This window comes from Lithobates pipiens, unplaced genomic scaffold (genome assembly GCF_037356315.1).
Source record: "Lithobates pipiens isolate NorthernLeopardFrog02 unplaced genomic scaffold, aLitPip1_a1.2 Scaffold_13, whole genome shotgun sequence".
In the NCBI taxonomy this organism is placed as follows: Eukaryota; Metazoa; Chordata; class Amphibia; order Anura; family Ranidae; genus Lithobates; species Lithobates pipiens.
This window is the reverse complement of record NW_027507718.1, coordinates 266,526,322-266,550,036: the sequence shown is the minus strand read 5'-3', so window position 1 is coordinate 266,550,036 and position 23,715 is coordinate 266,526,322. Positions and strand designations below refer to the sequence as shown.

At 45.0% G+C, this 23,715-nt stretch overlaps 1 protein-coding gene across 1 annotated transcript in view; it reads left to right on the top strand.

The window, feature by feature from the left end:
- The window catches only part of STPG2 (sperm tail PG-rich repeat containing 2), a 980,631-nt gene that overhangs the window by 10,834 nt on the left and 946,082 nt on the right, over nucleotides 1-23,715 (top strand). The window contains exon 3 of the mRNA XM_077476582.1: nucleotides 20,404-20,513. Coding sequence (XP_077332708.1) covers nucleotides 20,404-20,513 — 110 coding nt within the window. The remainder of the gene's footprint in view (nucleotides 1-20,403; nucleotides 20,514-23,715) is intronic.

The following is a 23,715-nucleotide window of genomic DNA, read 5'->3' as shown; positions in this document are numbered from 1 at the left end:
CTACTATTGGGCGGGGCCCATGGGCTTCAGCCCAGTCAAGCCCAATGGTAAGTCCGGCCCTGCTTACGGGTGTCGAGAGAGGATGTCCCCCCCTCCTCCCGCTGCCCTGCCATGCTCCTACTGACTCACCCCTGCCATCGGTAAGTTGGAGAACGGATCCGCCGGCCCCAGATGTTTACCATAGTGATTTCCGGTGGACCAGATGGTCCCCAGACTCTCTATGATCGTTCAGAGGCCGGGCACGATGGTCACGCTCGGTCACGCGACGTCACGCTCGGCCTCTGCATTCAAACAAATGGCGCCACCTCGGCTGGAAAGCTGAGATCGTTTTTTTTTTATTTTTTTTATTTTAGGCTTCCCAGCCTAGAGGTGAGATGTGGGGTCTTATTGACCCCATATCTCACTGTAAAGAAGACTTGTCATGGCACATTCCTATTACAAGGGATGTTTACATTAAAAGTTAGTTAAAGTTAAAAAAAATATATATTTTTGATCAAGTGTCAAACTAAAACAATAAAAGTAAAAATAAAAAAATAAAAAAAGCGCCCCTGTCCCTCTGCTTGCAAAATCAAATGCATTAATAAGTCCCGCCCACATATGAAAACAGTTTTCAAACCACACATGTGAGGTATCTCCACAAACGTTTGTGCAAGAGCGATAATTCTAGCACTAGAACTCCTCTGGTACTTTGGGCTAATTTTAGTGTTTTTCTTTTTTAAAGCATGAAACATTTTTTTTTTTTTTTTTAAAACACATTTGAAAAATTGCTGCGCAAGTACTGTGCAAGATAAAAAGTTTCAACGACTGCCATTGTATTCTTGTATTCTCTACAGTCTCTGCTAAAAAAAACATATATATATAATTTTTGGGAGTTCTATGTAATTTTTCTAGCAAAAAAATGATCATTCTTACATATACGAGAGAAATATCAGAATTGGCCTGGGTGGCAAGTGGTTAACTGTGAAACTAAGTACCCCCTCCCCCCTACACACACAAATAATCATTTTCCATTTCTTACCCATATGTTCAATTATAAATGTAGCGCCAGCTCCTGAAGAGCATGCGCTATGTGTTTTTGAAATTTAACGTTACACCTGAGCTGCAGTTTGGTTTGGGTATAATTATTCTAAATTTTGACTTCAGCATCAGTCTGACTGGACTATAGGGTGTTCGGCCTGGCCATAGGGGGTGCTGTCTCTTCTGGCAGGCATGGAAACACAGTCTGGTTGGGTGCTTTAAGGTTACTTTCTCTCGGAGCCAGCCCAGTGGGAGTGTCGCTCTTGCTGTGCTTTCTGGGAGAGGGTACTTAAGATGCGGATGTCACGTGGTTCGGGGTTCCGGTCCAGAAGTATGTTCTGACTCCGTGGTCTTGGTCCTCCTGACCAGCCCCCAGGAGGCCTATGGCCTGGGGTGCGGATCCACCCGACTTTACGTCTCGGGGCTGGCTAGCCTGAGGCGAGGAAACTAAGGAAAGGATTTGGAAGTGGTCCGGTGCCATCCCAAGTTGTGGAGAGGCCCAGCAACTTCTTAGTTATCCAGGGGAGGACTCTTCAGAGGAAGGCCACGTAAGGGTTGGCTTCTTAGCAAGAGCCTGGTAAAGCTGAAGGACCTATGTGAATCCAATCTTGCGTGATATCGCCGGGCCGGCTGCAAGATACTGGTGGCACGCGAGTGTTCTACAAGTTTCTAGTTTCCTTGTTCATGTTCTACAACAAAGTCTGTGGCAGAGACTTATTCCTACATGTTCTACAACAAAGTCTGTGCCAGAGACTTGTTCTTGACTCAAACACCCTGTTAGCTGCTAGGCCTTGTGAGAGAGGGACTATCCAACTGGAGTGAACATCCAGCTGTGAATGGCTATTCTCTGGATTTATTCAAAGTAAGAAAGTTCTTTATTACTGACTTTGACACTAAGAATACCTGGACTTTTCACCTAACCCTCTGATCCTATACTGAGAGACTGTTGTTAACTACGTTTTAGCAAATAAAAATCCCTTTAAGCGGATCTGTTGTCAGTCTCTAAAGTCTGGGCCATCTACCACGGGAAACCCCTAGACACGAGGAGAGAGCGAGAGAAGGTAATGGTAAGCCCATTAAAACCAGCAGCTCCTTCGGGAGTCAGTGCTACATAAATATAGGAGAACATTATTATTGTTAGTGTTGGATGGATTGGAGAGGGATTAGAACCCCTGTCAGGTTTTTATTGATGTCTAAGCCCCCTTTCCACCAAAAGTGAAAGAAAATTCCAGATTTTTGTCTGTCACCAGAACAGGAAATAGAGGGGAAATCTTCCAACGGGAACACTAGTTCTGGTGACACCCGGGGATTATGTCACTTTAAGGGATTTCTCTCAATTATTTTTTGGCTTTGGGAAAGGAAGTGAAGGGAAATTCCCCCAATGGGGACACATGTCAAATAAAACCTGACAGAAGTTATAGCCCTCCCTTACTCTATTGTAAATGAAAAAAAAAATGTGTCTTTAGTTGTATTTTAGCTGGTATGTGAAGGATGGTGGGGAGTCAGTCTAAAAGAGGGTGCAGCATATTACACATGGGGCTATGGGGGGAGGAGTGTGGTGTCTGCAGACCTGAGGAACTGCCACTGCCAGAGGAGGGGGGAGGGGTTAGCGCTCAGTAATTTTGAGGGTCATTTTAGCCCTTTCACTGTTGGACATTTTTTATTTTTTTTCCATTTTTGCACATGTGCTAAATGCTGATTTCTGCTCTCCAAGCATTCCATAGTTGGTAAAATGATGAAGGCCCCAGTTACACCTCTGACATACACCTGGATGGCAAACACCCATTTTTTTATTTTTTTGCCCAACAGGTATAGAGCAACCCATTGATTTCAGTGTGCTGCCCTATGCGCGACAAGCGCGGCAAAGTAGTTTATGGTGTGTTTTGGTATGTTTTATTTACCACAGATTCTGCCACATTTGTTGTATTGGCGTCTCACATTTGTGGTGACATTTACAATAAATGGCACTACAAGCGCAAGGCACATATTTTTCCATGTTTCAGGATTGCATGGAAACGTGCATTTCTGTGCGCATTACCAGAACACGCAGATGTGAACAGAGACTAACTTATATGGTGAAAATTTGTCACAGCGGCATGCGGTGTTCCACCATATTTCCATTTTATCCCCTTTTGCTCCCTGTTACAATTTTTCCTTTTTCCCCAAGTATGGGGCATGAGTGATTGTACATACAGAGCAGGAGATCTATGGATGGGGGAAGGATGTTCAGTAGATCAATAGAGCATATGACTGGATCCAGGGCCAAGGCAAGGGGGGGTCACATGACCTGGGCACTATGCTCAGGGGCAGGACACAGGTCACAGCTGCAGGCTCCCTCTCCTAGCACCTCCCCCACAACACTACATCCAGGGCCGGCGCTACCAATAGGTGAGCTAGGCTCCTGCCTAGAGCACACATCGGTAAAGAGCGCCACCACCTGTAAACAGTGCGGTGCAACCCACACCGAGTGCAGGCTCCGTGAAAGGGGGCTGTCTGACACAGCAATGTCCCGCACAGCCACAGTACCCAGCGCTTTTCAGGACGTTGGATGTTTGGTCATTGCAATATTTTGTGATAGAACTCCCTCACTATCACTGCACCCTCTGCGTCTCCCTCCTACTACACCACCAGGTGGCAGCGATGTTCGGAAGAAGACAGAGGAGAGCCCCTCACGCGTCGCTGGTCCTCTGATGCCTCCACGGCTGTGCTAGCTGTTCCCGGCGGTGGTGGAGGACAGGGCAGAGCAGGAGGATGCTGGGCTGTACCAGGCTGCTGAGGAATGGGACAAGATGAGCCTCCCCCGCAGTGTACAGTACATGACAGCCGGGAACCTTCCTTACTTTAATTTTCAGCACCATCCTGGGGTGATCATTTCTGACAATGTCATAGCAACCCAGGCATGCTGGGATCTGTAGTCCTGGGAGCTCTTCTTTTCACACTTTGTACTGCTGTAACCTATCAGCGTTGATATGTTTTCTTTTTTGTGCATTAACATGCACTGCGTAATGTCAGATCGCCACCTCCACCGTATACATGAACAGGCCAAAGGGGGTGGAGCCAAGGGAGGCTAGGGTGTCAAAAAACCTTGCACCAGCACTGACTACATCATACTCCTCCACCCAGGGATGGTGCTAGATTATTTTGCACCCTAGGCAAGACTAGTTAAATACACCCCCGAAAAAAAAAAAACTTCCGAGCATGTTTAAATACATTCAAAATTCATATATTTATTTATAAATCTTCTTTGTATAAATGTAGCAAAGTCTTTTACCTCTTTTGGTCTAATGAGAACCCCCCCAAGGCCAAAGATAGCTGACATCCTTCAATATGTAGTGGGTTGTGAGGCATAGTGGGTGCAAAGGTGGTGAAAGTCATTGGAAACCAGACACTTTTTGGATGTAAATTTTTTTTTCTATTAACAGACCTTTTATATTTTGAAGGGAAAGAGGGTTAGGGCCAGGACACCCATAGATAGTTGCAAACTCAATTGGCCGACTCCGAGACTTCTATAGGAGGACAGCTGTGCAGGGAAAGCCCCCAGCAAGAAGCCACATCTGCACTTGCAGGAATGCTGTCTCCTATGGCAACAGTCCTTTACCAGTTCCTAACTCAAACGTAACAGTTTCAGCTCCACTACAACTACTCCTTGTAGTTCTTCAATACTGAGCTCTTGGTCTCTCACTAGAGACCCACTGATTCACTGACTCTGGTATCTCCCTCAAGCATTACCCCTGCTGGGGTCCCTGGCTTGGCACTCCAGATACTTCTCAAGCTTCACCCCTACTAACCAGCACGGTCCCTGGCTTGACACACAAGGCTGCTCTGCAAGCGTCTCCTGGTTGGGTCCCTGACTTCATCACCACCTGAAGTTTCCAGATTCTCCACCGTGCCCTTTCGGTGAGAATATAGTTCTGGTACTTGCTTCAGTTACTCACTGTGGTCCCTGGTAAAGGCGACTGATCCCTTTGTGGTGACACCTTCTTTTCTACCTCCGACCACTGATGGGTTCTCCAAGCCACAATCCCAACCCTGTGCTGCACTTTCACTTCTGGATAGGCCCTCATAAAGCCTAGCAACCAGATGCCCCCGGGATAGGCCCAATCTCCGGCCTAGCAGCCCTGGCCGACGACACTCACCCACCCAGACAGCAGTCCAGGTGGCACAGAACACAGATCACCTGACCTCACCCGAATATATAGGTTTCATTGCCTTTGAATAAAAAAGAATTCTTGTGTAATGCACCAGGTGTTTGCGCCTTCCCCTTTGTTGTTTTTGTAGCTTCACATTGGACCCCTGTTCTAAGGCATGACAGGACAGTGATCAGCTTTTCCATAACAATCAATGACACTCTCAAGCTCAGTTATTATAGGGTGTCAGTATTTGGTTGCCAAGGCCATAACCATACCTGGGAAGTATATAAAGTCGTTACTCCTGAGAATAGGGGTGGGGAATGGGTGGTGCTAACTGCAGTGCCCTTATTGTGCCACGCTGAATGGTGGGTTTGGCCAAATTTTGCTGAATGGTGGGTTTGGCCAAGTCTGACATTTCTCTAATACATGTAAACATCTGCAATTTTTTGCTAGAAAATTACTTAGCACTCCAAAACATTATATATTTTTTTTAAGCAGAGGCCCAAGAGAATAAAATGTTAGCTGTTGCAATTTATGTCACATGATATTTGCACAGCTATTTTTCAAACACAATTTTTGGGGGAAAAAATATACCTTTTAATGAATTTTGGTGAACACAAACACAATATAATGCCCAATTTTTTGGTATAATATAAAAACCATAAACATTGTGTAAATAGATACCAAACATTATCCTTAGGTGATGCTTTAAAAGCCTTTACAGGTTACAAGTTTTTTTTTTTTTTTTTAACATAAAGGAAGGGTCAGGTTACAAGTTTAGAGATACACAGGAGGTCTGGTGCTTGATATATTGTGCTTGCTCTGACATTCACAGCAATACCTCACATGTGTGGTGCCATGGGCATAGCATAAGGGGTTGCAGGGGTCAAAATGACAACCCTGTCCCTAGCTCCAGGGGGCCCCAGCAGCCTCCCTGCCATATTATCATATCCTCCACAAAGTCCAGCTCTGATCCGCCATAGGGCCCCACAGCCACACTCCAGTACTGGGTTTCCATTTTGCCTTCCACAGTTCACACCCCTCCAATCTCATTGGCTGGGGAGAAGCTGTGAAGCATTTCCTGAATGGAGAGGAGCATGAGGTGAGAACAGCCCAGGATGTGGAAGTGTCTGTGCTGTGTGCTGGCAACATGGAATGGTAACCGTGCTTAGTGAGGCAAGAGGAGGAGACTGCTGCCATCCTATAGCCATGATGGGAACTTCATGTGTCTTCTAGTCACCAGCTGGGATTCTCTGTACACCCCCACTCGGGGATGTCCGCTTACCCCACTTCCCTGACAACTGGGGAAAAGACATACACCTCTGGGAGGTGACCTTCCCCCAACACCTTCCAACACTCACAGAGAAACCTTCAGAAATTGCTAAAACAAATCCCTTAACACCTCATCAGGGGGCCCCTGAAGGGCTATAGGCTCCAGATTTTATGTCACATGGCTTTGCCCTCCCAGATATAAGTTGCACCCCCTAATGCCCCCTGACCACCCCTCTGTCCTGGATACTATGCCATGCTGCTGAGCTCCTTTCCCATTACAGCACTCTATACTGCTCCTCCTCTGCAGGGCTGAAATCACATTCCTTTACAACACAGCCAGTTAGCCATGATCTGCACAGGGTGTATCTGCCTACTGCAACTACACTGCCGTTCTGACCAGAGAATTTCGCAAGTCAGATGGGCAACATAAAAGCCAGAAACACCCTGTGAAGACAGAGAGACTGCGTGTAAAGGAATGTAATTTCAGCCCTGTGTAGTGTGGGGGGCGAGGAATTGTATACAGTGCTGAGATGGGAAAGGAGCTCTGCCAAGTGACCTGCCAGGGGTCCCTGTCCTCTGATTCTCCAGTGGTAATCCCTGTCCTCTGATGTAAAGAGGAACTCAAAACTTTTAAGCCACTTTGGGTATCTTGGCATGCAGTGGGTGTATCTGCACGCATGGTTGAAGTGGTGGGTGGTAATGGGGGGGGGGGTCCAGGCCAACTTTTGCATCGGGGCCCACAAGCATGCATATTTACATTTGTGCATGAGCATGGGTGTATGGGGCGCTTACATTTTTTTTTGGATCAACTTTATTGCTATCACAAGGAATTAACAACATTCATGGGCTGTGACATATCCAGTTTTTAAGCCCATATCTCTCCTTTGGCCTCCAAAGCATGTGATCAAAGCAAGATCCATTTGATCAGATGCTGTACAAGCCAGTAATGGCTTCTAATCAAACCAAAAGTAATGTAACAGAAGAGGGGAAGGAACTCTTTCACAGTGATTGCGATTAGAGCGGTTATATCGGTACCGGGCTCCCCGATGGGACAGGAGAGCCCGGTAAAGGTGGAGGGAGTCCCCCTTACTCCATCTGTAAAAATGATGGAAAGGCTGTAGAGCCACTTGGACCATTTTTCCCAAATAGCGAAACGCTCAGAGAAAAAGAATAATACCAAGACCATTGTAGCTGCACCGATTCTGATCCTTGCTGAACTTGAATCCATGTATGACTGGCTTTAGTTTGCCTCTGTAGATACCCTGTGCTGTTATTCCAGGTATAGCAGGCCCCTGTGTACAAATGGAATCACACACTGTGCATTTTTGGCCCAGGGATGACATCTAGCATCATCTGTAACCGGCCCACAGATCAAGTGGCACACCGGATATGGAAATGGTACACCCATGAAAAGAGGATGGGAAACGGGAAGTCCATTATAAAACATTTTTATAAGATATGCCCTTTTCAGATGGGCATTCCAATCAGGTCCACCTATTAGTTTTTACGGCTGACTTCATTGGAAGGTCCATTCATCCCTATGGACAAGCAGCTGTACATAGACTTGTGTCCATTTACACCCGCCTACCTCTGGGTTCGATCAGGCCCTTAAAAAAAAAAAGGTAGAGGACTCTCTCTTCAGTTTAAGGTGAAGCGATTCCTACTGTACTGTCCGAGATTCAAACCATGTATGGGCAGGCTGATTGCACCCAAGCTTATTGATCGATTCACTTGGGTACAACTAGCCTGTTGGATTTTTCATGAGATCATTGCCAGAGGTTAAGCAATAATCACTGTGGCTCTCCCCATGAAGAGAACACGATAGCTCCATGGGATGGATTCCCCCATCAACATCAGTGTTGATGGGTGAATGCACCTATTTTCTTTCCTGCAACCACAGGTTGAAAATCTAACCATCAATAGCTGGCTTAACAGTCATCGGAGTTGCACCTGCTCTGACTAGATGCTACAAGGTTGGAATCAGACCTGTGTTCCGTTGCATTGTGTTTAGAAAGAATAAAAGAAAAAAAAAACTTACACACACTATTTATTTTTATTTAATTTTATTAAATGTTTTGCACAATATAACAATAAAGAATATACATAATTTCTTCTGCCATGATGCACCACAGTGCATGGTAGTGCGTTAAACTGCATTGTGTTGAATTGTACTGCATGTGTGTTGGAAGTGCGTTGGGTCAATGTGTTGGAATACCATTGACGATGGATGGCACTGCAACACACTGATGCTTGTAATGTGAATTAAAAAACATAGGCTGCAGTAATGCATATTTACCACAACACAAAGGTGTGATTTGGCGCTAAAGCATGGCAGTTCACAGAAGAATCCAAAACACAAATTTCCCCAGCATACTTACCAGCTAGCCAGCATAATATAAAGTAAAAAAGTCTAAACTGTTTCCACAATTTACATTGGATGGAAATATATGTGAAGCCGCACTGCCACATCAAGGCCCCTTTGCAAAGTGCGGCCCCTAACTCTAACGTTTCCAAATTGAGAAATATATAGCAAGAAATAATTTGAGTGTCTAAACTAGTTCAAAAATTTTAAAAACAGAGGTTTTTGTTATATATTTGCATTCATAAGTTAAGCTACATAGAGCTCCCAGGGATCCAATTGGATCGTCCTTATGGCTTGTGCTTGGTCACAGTGAGACCTCGTATGATTGGGATTTCTGTGTCCCTCTAATGTAATGTTTCCAGGGTATATGCCTGTTAACCCTATAAGTCTTAGGTGCTCGTAGTGATACTCGTGTTAGGCTTAGAAAGTCTCTAGCACTCGAAAAGATTATTTCCACTTATTGTGAAAAAAATTCATATTATTCCAGCCACTGTTTTATTGCTGGTTCGATAGTACCAGAAAAAAAAACTGGCCTCCAACCTCCCCTTATAGCCAACACACACCTAAAAAGTATCAGCCTGCAACCTCCCCTCATAGCTGATCCAACACACGCCTGAAAGGCCCACCCTTCTGGAGCCCGAGTGGCCCACCCTTCTGGAGCCTGAATGGTCCACCCTTCTGGAGCCTTAATGGGCCATTCTGCTGAAGCCTGAAAGGCCCACCCTTCTGAAGCCTAAATGGCCCACCCTTCTGGAGCCTTAACGGACCACCCTTCTGGAGCCTGAACAGCCTACTCTTCTTGAGCCTATATGGTCCACTCTTCTGGAGCCTGTACGACCCACTTTGTTGGAGCCTGAACGGCCCATTCTTCTGGATCCGGAATGGCCCACTATGGCGCCCTGTCCCATGTAATGTGCCCTGCCCTGTGTAATGTGCCCTGTCCCATGTAATGCCCTATGCAATCTGCCCTGCCCCATGTAATGTGCCCTGTCCCATGTAATGTGCTCTGCCCCATGTAATGTGCCCTGTCATGTGCTCTGTCCCATGTAATGTGCTCTGCCCCTGAACGGGAGTGTCACACTCTGATGGAGCCTGAACGGGAGTGTTGCACTCTCATGGAGCCTAAACGGGAGTGTCACACTCTCCTGGAGCCTGAAAAGGCCCTTTCTGCTGGAGCCAGACTGGCCCATTCTTCTAGAGCCAGAGCAGCCCTCTCTTCTGGAGCCTGAATCTCCCACTCTTCTCAAACCTGATCGGCCCAATCTCCTGGAGCCTGAATGTCCCATTCTTCTGGAGCCTGAACGGGAGTGTCGCACTCTGCTGGAGCCTGAACGGGAGTGTCGCACTCTGCTGGAGCCTGAACGGGAGTGTCGCACTCTGCTGGAGCCTGAACGAGAGTGTCGCACTCTGCTGGAGCCTGAACGGGAGTGTTGCCCTCTGCTGGTGCCTGAACGGGAGTGTCACACTCTGCTGGTGCCTGAACGGGATTGTCGCACTCTGCTGGTGCCTGAACAGGATTGTCGCACTCTGCTGGTGCCTGAGCGGGGGGTGTGTCACACTCTGCTGGAGCCTGAGCGGGGGGTGTGTCACACTCTGCTAGAGTCTGAATGTGGGCGACACACTCTTTTGGAGTCTGAATGTGGGCGACACACATTTCTGGAGTCTGAACAATTTCTTCCAACTTCACTCCCAAAAATGCTGCACCCCTCCCATTTAAGTGCAGTCTATCCCTTCTATAGAGCCGAGAAGCGACCGAAAAGTCAGACCAATTCTCCATGAGGCCAAACTCCTCTTCTCTGCACCAGTTCTTCAGCCACTTGTTAAGCTCTCTAAGCTCCTGCTGCCTTTCTGGTGTGACTTTAGGTACAGGCAGTATTTCTGAAAATACTGCTTTGGAGGTTCTTTTTTTCAACATAATCCCTATGTCCTTGAAATCATTTTGTAGAATGCTCCACCTTCCTCTAACTTGGTCATGGATACCAATATCTAACAAGACAGCTGGGTCCTCTCCAGCCCCATGCAACAATCTGTCCATCCGATCTGCAATGTCACGAACCCGAGCGCCTGGTAAACAACATACTGTTCGTAGTTGAGGGTCTTTGTGACAGATTGCCCTCTCTGTCCCTCTAATAATTGAATCCCCTACCACCAGTATCTGCTTACCCTTTCTTGTAGCCTTTCCCCTCATCTTTACCGGAGGAAATGTTCCCATGGTTCACCTGGCATTTTGGTTGAGTCTCAATGTCTGGTACAGTCCCAATATGCACATCACACTCTTCTGGAGTTTTCACACGAGCATCACACTCTTCTGGAGTTTGCACACGAGCATTGGAACACTCTACTGGAGTCTCAACATTATTGTCACACTCTTCTGGAGTCTGAGTTTGGACGACACACTCTTCTGGAGTCTGAGTGTGGGCGACACACTCTTCTGGAGTCTGAGTGTGGGCGACACACTCTTCTGGAGTCTGAACATGAGCGACACACTCTTGTGAAATCTGAGCGTGGGCAACACACTCTTCTGGAGTCTGAGCGTGGGCGACACACTCTTCTGGAGTCTGAGCGCGGGCAACAGACTCTTCTGGAGTCTGAGCGCGGGCGACAGACTCTTCTGGAGTCTGAGCGTGGGCGACAGACTCTTCTGGAGTCTGAGCGTGGGCGACACACTCTTCTGGAGTCTGAGCTTGGGCGACAGACTCTTCTGGAGTCTGAATGTAGGCGACACACTCTTCTGGAGTTTGAATGTTCCTTTCAATACTGCTCACTGTGGCAGGCCTGCCGTGTGAGCTGTGTCTGCAGTAAATCTCGCCTTCATCTGCAATAAAACCAGAGGAATTGGATTTAGCATCCTTACCTACATTTCATATATTTTTCTTTATACAACATCAAATTATGAAGAAAAAAAATTAAAGCTCCACTGCCAGGGACAAATAGTAAACCCGACATGACAGTGACATAGGAAAAACTGCTGTTGGCTTTTGTATAAAAATGCTGATTGCCTGGCAGTTATGCTGACCCACTAAAATTCCATGATTGGAAGTTTGGAAGCCAACAACAAGTATTTTTAGCAGTATAATAAAACAGCATTTCTTCATCATACATCACGGGACACAGGAGCTTCATTACATAGTGGGTTATATAGGCACCTCTGGTGATTGGACACTGGTTAACCCCCAATTAAGGAGAATTCCTCCCCTATATAACCCCTCCCATATGGGAGGCACCTCAGTTTTTTCGCCAGTGTCTAAGGTGGGGTCTCATCGGTCGATGCGGCTGTTTCTTGTGTGAATAGAAACCCGACCTGTCCTTTGGATAATGCTCAGGTATTTAAGGATCCAACTGATAAGAAGCTGGAAACGTTATTGAAAGCCTCCTTTTCCATGGCTGGCGCTGTAGTGCAACCTACAGTCGCAACTGTGGGGTTGTGTCAGTTCCTCAAGGAACAGGTTAAGCAGATGCTTGGCCTCCTTCCCAGTGAGGAAGAGGAGAATTATGCAGAAATTCCTCAAATTCTGTGTTTTATGATTGATGCGATTTTGGATTCTGTCCAACAAGCATCTTGTTTGTCTCTCCTGTTGGTACACATGCGAAGGGCTCTATGGCTAAAAAATTGGGCAGCTTAGCTGTCGTGTAAGAAGTATTTGACTGGGTTCCCGTTTAAGGGGGAACGCTTATTTGGGGAGGAATTCGATAAATTCATCCAAAAGATTACAGGGGGTAAATCTACTCTCCTTCCAATCAAAAAGAGCAAACGTCCATCATTTAGGCGTTCTCTTTCTCCGCATCAAGCTCTAAGCAGTGGCCACGGCCTTCCCAACCTCCCTCTAGAGGAAAGGCCAAAGGTCACGCCCAGGGGCAGAAAAAGCCCAGGGGCGGCCCCACTCAGCCGAGTGGGGGAAGGCTCCTGCAGTTTGCAGAAGCCTGGCGGGAGGAGATTCGGGACAAGTGGGTAACCTCCTCGATATCTCTGGGCTACAAGCTAGAGTTTCAGGAGATTCCACCTTCTCGCTTCCTAAGGTCAAGGATCCCCCAAGGATCCAGTAAAGCAAAAACCGCTACTTCTGGCCTTAGATCACTTGCTATCCCAGGGGGTGATAGTGGAAGTGGACCCAAAAGAACAGAGTTCAGGCTTTTACTCAAATCTCTTCACCGTTCCAAAGCCAAATGGAGGTGTCAGACCTATCCTGAATCTGAAGGATCTGAACCAGTTTTTGCACATCCGGTCTTTTCGAATGCAGTCAATACGCTCTGTGGTCTCTTCCCTGCAAGGGGGAGAGTTTATGGCATCGATAGATATCAAGGATGCATATCTTCATGTGCCAATTTTTTCCACACACCAAAAGTATCTAAGGTTCGCGGTAGATCAGCACCATTTTCAATTTGTGGCCCTGCTGTTCGGTCTCGCTACAGCTCCTCGAGTGTTCACAAAGATTCTAGACCCTCTCTTGGCAAACTTAAGAGCTCAGGGTATAACCGTGATGGCTTATCTAGACGATTTTCTACTCATAGAGCAAACAGTAGCGCTCTTGAACCACAGTGTTACCAAAACATTAGAACACCTGAAACACCTAGGTTGGATTATAAACCTAGAAAAGTATCTGGGCATGGTCATCAACACACTGCTCAGGGCGGGGTGTTTCTACCAAGGCCAAAGGCCATGGCTATAGGGGCTCTGGTGCGCCTAATTCTGGGCAGAAGAACTTCCCCCATTTGGTTGTGTATGATACTGTTAGGGAAAATGGTCGCCTCCTTCGAAGCCGTTCCATTCGCCCAGTTTCACTCAAGGCCTTTGCAAAGATGCATCCTTGCAGCTTGGAACAGGAAGCCCCAGGCCTTGGACCTTCCTATGTGTCTATCCCCAGGGACACGTAAGAGTCTCGTTTGGTGGTTACAGACCAAGAATCTGCTGAAAGGCAGAACTTTTCTTCCCCTTCCATGGAAGATCATAACTACAGATGCCAGCCTGACGGGCTGGGGAGCAGTGTTGGAAGAGGTTTGCACGCAGGGGAAATGGTCTGCGACCGAGAAGTTATTGCTCATAAATATTCTGGAAATTCGGGCAGTTTATATGGCCCTCATGAACTGGTCTTACAGACTACAGGGTCTCCCTGTTCGAGTTCAGTCCGACAATGCCACAGCTGTGGCCTATATCAATCACCAGGGTGGCACCAGGAGTCTGGTTGCACAAAGAGAGGTGAATCGCATACTTGCTTGGGCAGAAAAGCATGTTCCATGCCTTTCTGCAGTCTTCATTCCAGGAGTGGAAAATTGGCAAGCGGACTTTCTAAGCTGCCAACAGTTATGCCCAGGAGAATGGGCTCTACACCCCGACATATTTCAGAACATATGTCACAAGTGGGGCACTCTAGACGTAGATCTGTTTGCATCCAGATTCAACAGGAAGCTGGACAAATTTGTGTCAAGGACAAGAGATGTACTTGCTCAGGGGTCAGATGCTCTGGCAGTTCCCTGGGATCGGTACAATCTAATTTATGCCTTCTCACCATACCCGCTTCTTTCACGGTTCCTGGGAAGAGTCAAGATGGAAACAAAGTCGGTTCTTTTGGTAGCCCCGGCTTGGCCCAGGCGACCTTGGTACGCAGAGATCATGAAGTTGGCAGTAGGCAGGCCATGGATCCTTCCTCTTCGGCCAGATCTGCTCTCGCAGGGTCCAATTTACCATCCTGCTTTACACAGTCTGAATTTAACGGTGTGGCTGCTGAGACCCACATTCTGAGAGATCGTGGACTTTCGGAGCCAGTCCTTTCTACTCTGGTCAATGCCAGAAAGCCGGCCTCCAGGCTTATTTACTACAAAATCTGGAAGGCATATGTTTCCTAGTGTGAACCCAGGGGATGGCATCCTAGAAAGTATGTCATTAGCAGGATCTTGGCTTTTCTCCAGTCAGGCCTAGAAATAAATTTGGCCGTAAGCACTATCAAGGTGCAGATTTTGGCCTTGTCAGTGTTTTTCCAGAAGCCACTTGCATCACATTCCCTTGTGCGGGCTTTCATCCAGGGGGCTATGCGGTTAAGGCCGCAAGTCAAACCTCCGCTATGCCCATGGGATCTGAATTTGGTTCTCTCTGCATTGCAGGGGCAACCATTTGAACCTTTGCATCAGGCTTCATTAGTTCTTTTGACTAAAAAATTGGTTTTCTTGATAGCCATATCCTCGGCTAGAAGAGTGTCAGAACTAGCAGCTCTCTTGAGCAAGGAACCTTATTTAATTATTCATAAGGACCGGGTAGTAATGCGTCCTAATAGGTCCTTTCTGCCTAAGGTGGTTTCAGGATTCCATTTGAATCAAGATGTAATCCTACCATCCTTTTTCCGGATCCACAGTCCACAGAAGAAGAGTCTTTGCACACTTTAGATGTGGTAAGGGCAATCAGTATCTATCTCCAGGCAACTGCTCAGATAAGAAAGACCGATTGCTCATTTATTTTGCCGGAAGGCCCTAGTAAGGGCCAAGCGGCATCAAAATCCACTCTCTCAAGATGGATTAGACAGGTTATTCTTCAGGCCTATAGTGTAAAGGGGAAGAATCCTCCTTTTCAAGTGATAGCGCACTCAACTAGGGCTGTAAGTGCTTCTTGGGCAGTACATCACCAGGCCTCCCTGGCTCAGATCTGTAAGGCTGCAACTTGGTCATCAGTCCACACATTCACCAGATTTTATCAGGTAGATGTCAGAGGGCAAGAGGATACCGCCTTTGGGCGCAGTGTACTGCAGGCTGCAGTTTAGATCCTCTGGTCCATGGCGGTCTATATTTCTGATCTGTGTCTCCCTCCCCTCAAAACTGAGCATTGCTTTGGGACATCCCACTATGTAATGAAGCTCCTGTGTCCCGTGATGTATGATCAAGAAAATAGGATTTATATATACAGCTTACCTGTAAAATCCTTTTCTTGAGAGTACATCACGGGACACAGAGCTCCCGCCCTTCTTGGGTTTTAATTGGTTTCTTATTGCTTTGCTACAAAACTGAGGTGCCTCCCATATGGGAGGGGTTATATAGGGGAGGAATTCTCCTTAATTGGGGGTTAACCAGTGTCCAATCACCAGAGGTGCCCATGTAACCCACTATGTAATGAAGCTCCTGTGTCCCATGATGTACTCTCAAGAAAAGGATTTTACAGGTAAGCTGTATATAAAAATCCTATTTTCCCAAACATAGGTAATTGCTGTGGGCACATTGTGTGGGCGGCTAAGCAATGCATGGTGTTGATCACGTGGTGGAGTGTTAGATCATTCTATCAACTGAATATCTACCATAGAGATACTACCCAATATTAATATCACAGCTTATAGACTATCTCTTTTTTTCATATTTATTGTTTGCACATTGCTACTTACTGGGTGTGTAATATATATGTGTATTGTTTATGTTATTGCATTACCTAGTGCCTCTATTTACTTTTAACCTATGTTTGGTAGATGCTGTTTTATTATATAATTTCTTTTAAAGTGGCTGCTCTATATGTATCAGGTTTATCTTTGGCGCAGTGATAAGATCTTAGGTAGCGGCTCATTGTGATCTGGTTGTGTATTATTTTTAGCAGTATGATGATGCACTTTCATAGTTAAATGAGTGAGCAGGTCACAAAGGGAGTTGACACAGGAAGTAGTGGTGTCACCTGCCTGGCTGTACATTGTGGCAGGGGTTTGTGAATCATCAGACCAGCTAAGCAGGGGCTTTGTTGAGTGGCAGTTTTGTCAAGAAAGTGTGTCATTATCAGCCCTGAGATCAGAACACCACAGCAGCAAATGGGACTCCCTACTTCTGAAAGAAATCTGGAGACATTAAAATAAATACTTTCTCTGACCCCATTAGTTCAGCGGGGAGATGAGTGTGTGTGTGTGTGGGGGGGGGGGGGGGCACTGGTAAACTCTGGTGAATTTATATACAAGAGGCAGGGATTGAACAATTGGCTCAGGTGAGGACAGCTTTGGATGTTTGAACAGGTAAGTGTCTCTATATTAAAAGTTAGCAGCTATAGTATTTGTAGTTGCTGACTTAAATTTTTTTTGGGGTAGACTGGAGCGCCTCTTTAAAGTCCCACACCTTGCAAAACCTTAGGATCAGTGGACATGCTTCCTACAAGTGTGTTTTTTTTCTTTAGCCATGACAACTTCAGTTCTCTTATACGGGTTCAATTAAAGTGCTTCTAAAGGCAGAGGGATTTTATCTTGCTGCATTTCTAAAAAAAAAAAAAACTATGCATGCAGCACCCCCCCCCCTCCCCAGCCCCCCCAAATACATACCTAAATGTGCACAAGAGCCAAGGCTCTCTTGCTCCTCACTGGCTCAGTAAAAATAAAAATAAAAAAATACGCCAAAAAAGCCAATGCTGTAAAAAAACACTATTGCAAAAATGTTGAAAAACTCACTGCAAAGCTACTGCCATTTTTATAACATTATTATAATGTCCTGTGTGCATGAGGAAGCTTGTTTCTTTCTCAGCATTGCACAGAGCAGTTAAAAAAACAAAAGTACAAGCTTTACCATCACTGTAATGTATGCCATTGGTTTAATGATCTGCGTCTTGTAGAACGACTCCTATTGTAAATGAAAATACATTCTCCGCCTACAATGGCTTGCTATAGTTTCTGTGGAATATTTTTTGGACATTTTGGGAACTATGTATATGTGTTATGTGGGAAGCAAGGGGTAAAACATGTATGTGGGAGTCTTTTCTTTCCATATTATAAATCTCTGCCATCTTGCTGGGTGGCACTGAGGTCATCAGTCTAGACTGTAATAAGTAGCATGCAAGGCTTGTTCAAAAAAAAAAAAAAGTCAGTTAGTAGGTGACAGTTGGAAAAAGAGGAGGGGGGGGGACTTGGCTCAGGGTAAACAGATCTAAAAATAGCTGCTTTCTCCTCTTTAAAATAAATCCTCAGAATGGTGTTTACAAGACAAAAGCCAGCAATGTCTATGGCCATCCCTATACATGTGTACATATGGGGGGTGTGATTGTCATAAATGGGAGGAAAAAGAATCCAATATAAGTATTTTGTATTTATCAATATCCATAAAACTTACCAGCCCTGTGTTCTTTGTCCCAGCATGGTCCATTGGCTTTACAGCCGGCATCAAAACATCCGATAAAGGATCTGAAACAGCGACGTACAAATCGCCCTGCCCTCCGCATTTTGGTGGGCTGCTTGAATGGGGGATCTGCAAGCTGTATATTGATCTCTCCTTCCACAGCTTCGCTTCCTTTGGTTGGTTTCTTTTGATGGGGCAGTTCTGATGGGGCAGTTTTGATGGTGGCAATATGATGGGGCAGTTTTGATGGGGCAATTCTGATGGGGAAGTTTTGATGGTGGCAATATGATGGGGCAGTTCTGATGGAGCAGTTTTGATGGTGGCAATATGATGGGGCAGTTTTAATGGGGCAATTCTGATGGGGATAGTTTTGATGGTAGCAATATGATGGGACAGTTTTGATGGGGGAAATTTTGATGGGGCAGTTTTGGTGGTGGCAATATGATGGGGCAGTTTTGATAGGGCAGTTTTGATGGTTATGATGGTGGCAATATGATGGGGCAGTTTTGATGAGGCAATATGATGGGGCACTTTTGACGGTGGCAATATGATGAGGCAATTTTGATGGTGCAGTTTTTATGGGGGCAATATGATGGGGCAGTTTTTATGGGGGTCATTTTGATGGTGGCAATATGATGGTGGCAATTTTTATGGGGCAGTTTTGATGGGGGCAATTTTGATGGGGCAGTTTTGATGGGGACCATTTTGATGGGGACAATTTTGCTGTAGTCAGTTTTGATTGGGACAGTTTTTATGAGGGCAGTTTTGATGGTAGCAATATGATGGGGCAATCTTAATGGGGCCGTTTTGATGGTGGCAATAGGATGGGGCAGTTTTGATGGGGCAATATGATCGGGCAGTTTTGATGGGAGCAGTTTGTTGGTGGCAATATGATGGGGGCAATATGATGGGGCAGTTTTGATGGTGGCAATATGATGGGGTAGTTTGATAGGGGCAATTTTGATGGCACAAGTTTGATGGGGGCTGTTTTGATGGGGTAATATGATGGGGAAGTTTTGATGTATAAAAGCATCATTCAGATATCACCTTTTTCAGTCGGCGATTCCCTTTACCATAAAAATGATCATAGCTGCAGTTCAGCCGCCTGATCGTTCTTACGGGCAGGGCAGGACTTAGAGTGGTGGGGGCCCCTGGGCTTGAGTCACTTTCAAGCCCTATCTTCTATTACCTTCTTGCCCCAGTGTCATTTGCAGCCTTGTCACTGCAGTCTTGAAGTTTAAAAATGGCACCGCAGTCCTGAGCGGAGCTGAGAGTAGCCGAGTGTACTCAGCTCGGCTCACAGTCATGCCCAGTCCCTGTGTTATGTTCATCATAGGTCGGGACTGGGCATGACTGTGAGCGTAGTCGAGCCAAGTACACTCGGCTTTGTATCTCGGCGGGGCCCCCTATTGGGCGGGGCCCATGGGCTTGAGCCCAGTCAAGCCCAATGGTAAGTCCGGCCCTGTCATCTAGCCAACAGGTCCATACCTATTAAAATTTTTGTGGACAACCCCTGCCCGAGTAGGTGGCTTTATACAGGGGTAAACTGGCATTCACTAGGCTTTTCCAGAATCTGACAGAGGGGGGATACGATTGTTTCCAGTTCATCGTAATGGCCTTAAGAGCATAGTACAATAGCAGGGATATGAGTATTTTCCTGGCTCTGAGCATTGACAGTTGTTCCACCAGCCCCAGCAGACAATATTTAGGATCATAAGGAACATGAGTCTCTTAAAGTGGAACTTTAATCAGAAAATGAAGTCCTGCTAGATCACTTAAGGCTGGAATAGCTATGTTTAAAACCCAGTAATATACTATCTCACCCTGCTCAGCACATACCCAATTGCTTTTAGGAATTTTTAGGCAGTTTGTAGAGGCCGATTTGCTGACAGCCTAAAAGCGGAATTAAACCCTCTAATCTTTATCTAAAGCCCAGGAAGTCGATTCTGTTTGATCTGCCTTGGTGCTGCACATGTGATCAGTTATGACACCAGCCATTTGATGGTTTGATAGTTTGGTTGAAGACACAAGCAAATGTGACAGTTAACAATCCCAGCATTCCAGAAATGTAACTGTTTTTTGAAACTGTTAAATCAATGGGTTTAGCTCCACTTTATGATTTACTGCTGTTCGGGGGCTCTGGATTTCAGCAAAATAGCAGCCTCCAGCAAGAAGAAACAAGAACAATGCTGGAGGCAATTTACAGCACACACTCATTTTGGTAGCATAATTATTAATGTGGAATGTTCCTTGCTAAAAAATACATATTTTTTTAGCAATTTGTTTTGGGTAAAGTTCCACTTTAACTTGGAAGAGGCAGTCGGCTCACAATCACTAAGGAGGACCAAGATGGCGCCATGGACAATGACACCTAAACAGCAGATCACAGCCAGAAAAAAAGGAATCTGCTGGGCAGGTGAGGGGTAAGGGGTTAAAAAAAACAAGTGGGAGGGGAGGGGAATTTCCATTGAGAATGATTATTATGCTGTATTTATTATAGAAATATTTTAATGGTATTTGCCTATAACAATGCTTTTGCTTTTTTATTTTTACTCTGCAAACAAATAGGTGGATATGCCCCATTTCTGTCAATGTCAAAGCGGGATTTTGTCTTCAACGTTCCACAGACTATCTCTGTTGCTCCCGGACCAGGACACTATGAAATATCCAATCTAAAGGTGAAATTAATAATGAAAGAGACATTATTCAAATGAGGACAGATATAAATGCGAAGCAGAAATACAATGGGAGCACAAGCGTGTGTCATAGGCCTCCTGCCTGTTAAAGCCTTCTGAGAGCTGGAGCACTGCTTGTAAACCATCTGCTCCCGCTAATTTCATTCTAATTGCTTTGGAAGTTGTCATTTTTTACAAAATAACACTTTCCTTAATGGACTGAAAATGTCAACCAAAAAACTGTTATTTCCTGAAACCATAACTAGCTTTTACTTAATCTGTAAAATAGTGATAGCACATCGGGGCTGATTAATGAAATCTGGATTAAAGAAAAATTGTCGGGGGTTAAAACGCATGGTAATAACTTTCATTTTTTTAACCTCTAAAACTAGTATATAGTGCAAGTGTTTTTTTCCCATAACGATTGTTATTTTCTGTCATGTGACTGTTATTTTCAGCTGTCATTGGTTCTCATTGCTGAAAATAGCAGTCATTATAGAAAATAATGATTGCTATATCATAGTGAATTGGGCTTATGGGATCTAACAGGAAACTGCTACTTAATTAAGTTAATTTTTCACCAATGGGAATTATTGACTCCCAATTTATGCTGATTTATTGTGACGCAAAATCAGACATTTGTTTTTTTCAGGCAGACTTAACACCTTTGAGTTGTGGTAATGCGTACATTCCTGCAATGCTGTGGAAACTAACTTTAAGGTGGTAACCTGTTGGTATTTGATCCCGGCTAGAATATCAAAAAATGCTTCTGACTACCTTGGAGCATGTTTTCGCGGCTGTTCAGAGTCTGGCACTCAACTTCATATCTGGAGGGATTTCCCAATTGCCCAAAAATTCTGGAAGGCAGTTTTTGACTTAGCCTCCAAAATCTTTGATGCACCTATACAGCCCAATCCTGCTACAGCCCTATTAAACCTGATGGAATCACACAAAATCAATTTTGCTTTCTTTTACATCTCCTAACTTGCTAAGGCATGGAAAACAAAATATTTAATTGTAGCTAAAATTATACACAGAACTAATAAAGCTCTTATTCATGCTAAAATGGAAGCAATCAAAAGAGATCGAATCGGTCAATTTGAGAAACTCTGGCTTTCTTTGATTAAGCATTCTTTACCTCTAGACTTTGATGACACACTATTATTGCCTTGATAATTTTACTCTATTTGCCTTCACTATACTTTCTATTGATTTGGGATCTCATCACCACTTGTAACCCTCCCTATCTACTCCTATTTTGTGTTCTCTACCTTTTTCTTTTCTTATTGTGTGGTACTAAAACAGATTATCTTTTCTGTTTGTAATATATACCTATTAGATTGATCTCCTTATTACTGCTCTTGCAAAATGAACCAATAGTATAGAATAGAATTTTATAATGCTTTCAATGTAATACACTATTGGTTTATTTGATGCTCTACTCGTTATCTATATGTTTAGCTCTATATAATGGATATGTTTAGCTCTATTGCTATTTGAATATTGTACCACCATCCTTATATGTATTCAATTTATCAGTCTTTCTTATATTTAAAAAATAATAACAAATTTGACGAGAAATTTGCTGTTCTCAGACGCTCGCTCTCCATCCAATTTGACAGAGCTTGAGCTATTTTGCAAAGAAGAATGGCCAAAAATGTCACTCTTTAGATGTGCAAAGCTGGTAGAGAAATCCCCAAAAAGACTTGTAGCTGTAATTGCAGTTATAATTGGTTCTACAAAGTATTGACTCAGGTGGGATGAATACAAATGCATGCCACTCTTTTCACATATTCATTTGTAAAAAAAATTGAAAACCATTTATCATTTTACTTCCACTTCACAATTATGTGCCACTTTGTGTTGGTCTATCACATGAAAACCCAATAAAATACATTTAAGTTTTTGGTTGTAACATGACAAAATGTGGAACATTTCAAGGGGTACGAATATTTTTTCAAGGCACTGTACATTTTTACTGCACTGCACCACACTAAAAGTAGTGCATGCAGTAATTAAAAAAAATGCACAGCAACTGGAATGGATGGTACTTATATAACATGCAATCCAGTGCAGGCAATCGCCTGCGACCTGCAATTGGGGTGTCGTTAATTTAACACCCGCTACAGATCACAAGTCCAGTGTGCTTTGAACACAGTGTGGGAAACACGCACAGAATGAGGGTTTCCTTTACCGTGTTCTGATGGGAACTGTACAACTAAAGATAAACATTTTTTTTCGTTTTGGATAGAGTGGAGAAGGATTACAAAACACTTTGCCTTTAGTCCTACTGTGAACCAGCTTGGAATATCCTTTTAAAAACTTTTGAATGAGGATGTTATAAATATATAAATGGGCATGTACAGTACTTGTGTAGTACACCCCCTAAGGAGCCGCAAGTGGGATCCCCCACCCTGCACATCCAGGCACACCACATTTTCACAGGCACTTCAGAGAAAAATAACAGTCCATGACTTTGTTTCTGTGGTTTATTGGGGGTTAATAACTTGGACGGGGATGAGAAATTATGAGATACTCACTTGACTTCAGCAATACTTCAGGGACAACTTTTCCTAAATACAGTCTCAATATACAGCTTCTCCTATTCACAGCACACGCTTGCAGAACCTAGCTGGAACACTGTGAGTACCTGACAGTTAGTCAGATGAAGCAATGGCCCAATACAGGCAGGAACCCGAGGCCTCTTAGGTGTGTAGTAGAATTTCAGTGTCCAGCTAGCATCCGTCCTGTGGGTACTGATCCCAACACCACCTCTTCAGGCACTGTCAACCCACCTCGCTGCAGCCACCCCTTTTACTAGCCCTCTAGGCTATCTTCTCCCCACAATCCTCTAAAATTACACTCACCAGCTCATCCGGCTGACTCTCAGGAGATCTCCCAGACGTGCTGACCTGCTCCTGCTGTTCTTTCCCCTGGCTCCCGTGCCTCCAGGAAGGGTTTCTCCTGTGTGTTTTAGGGGGAATCTTCCAGCAACTGAGCCTCAGGCCCGAGGTCACCACCCAGACTAGGGGGAACCCTCAAGGGCCACTGACAGCCTTCTCAGCACTCCATCTTCCACCCAACTGTCCCTTGCTGGCATGGGCTATGTCTAATTATGAGGTAGGCTCTGCCCCCTGCTGGCCCATTGTAGGGGATTGGCCAAGGCCTCATAAATATGCATGGTAGCCCCCCTTCCTCCCACCCT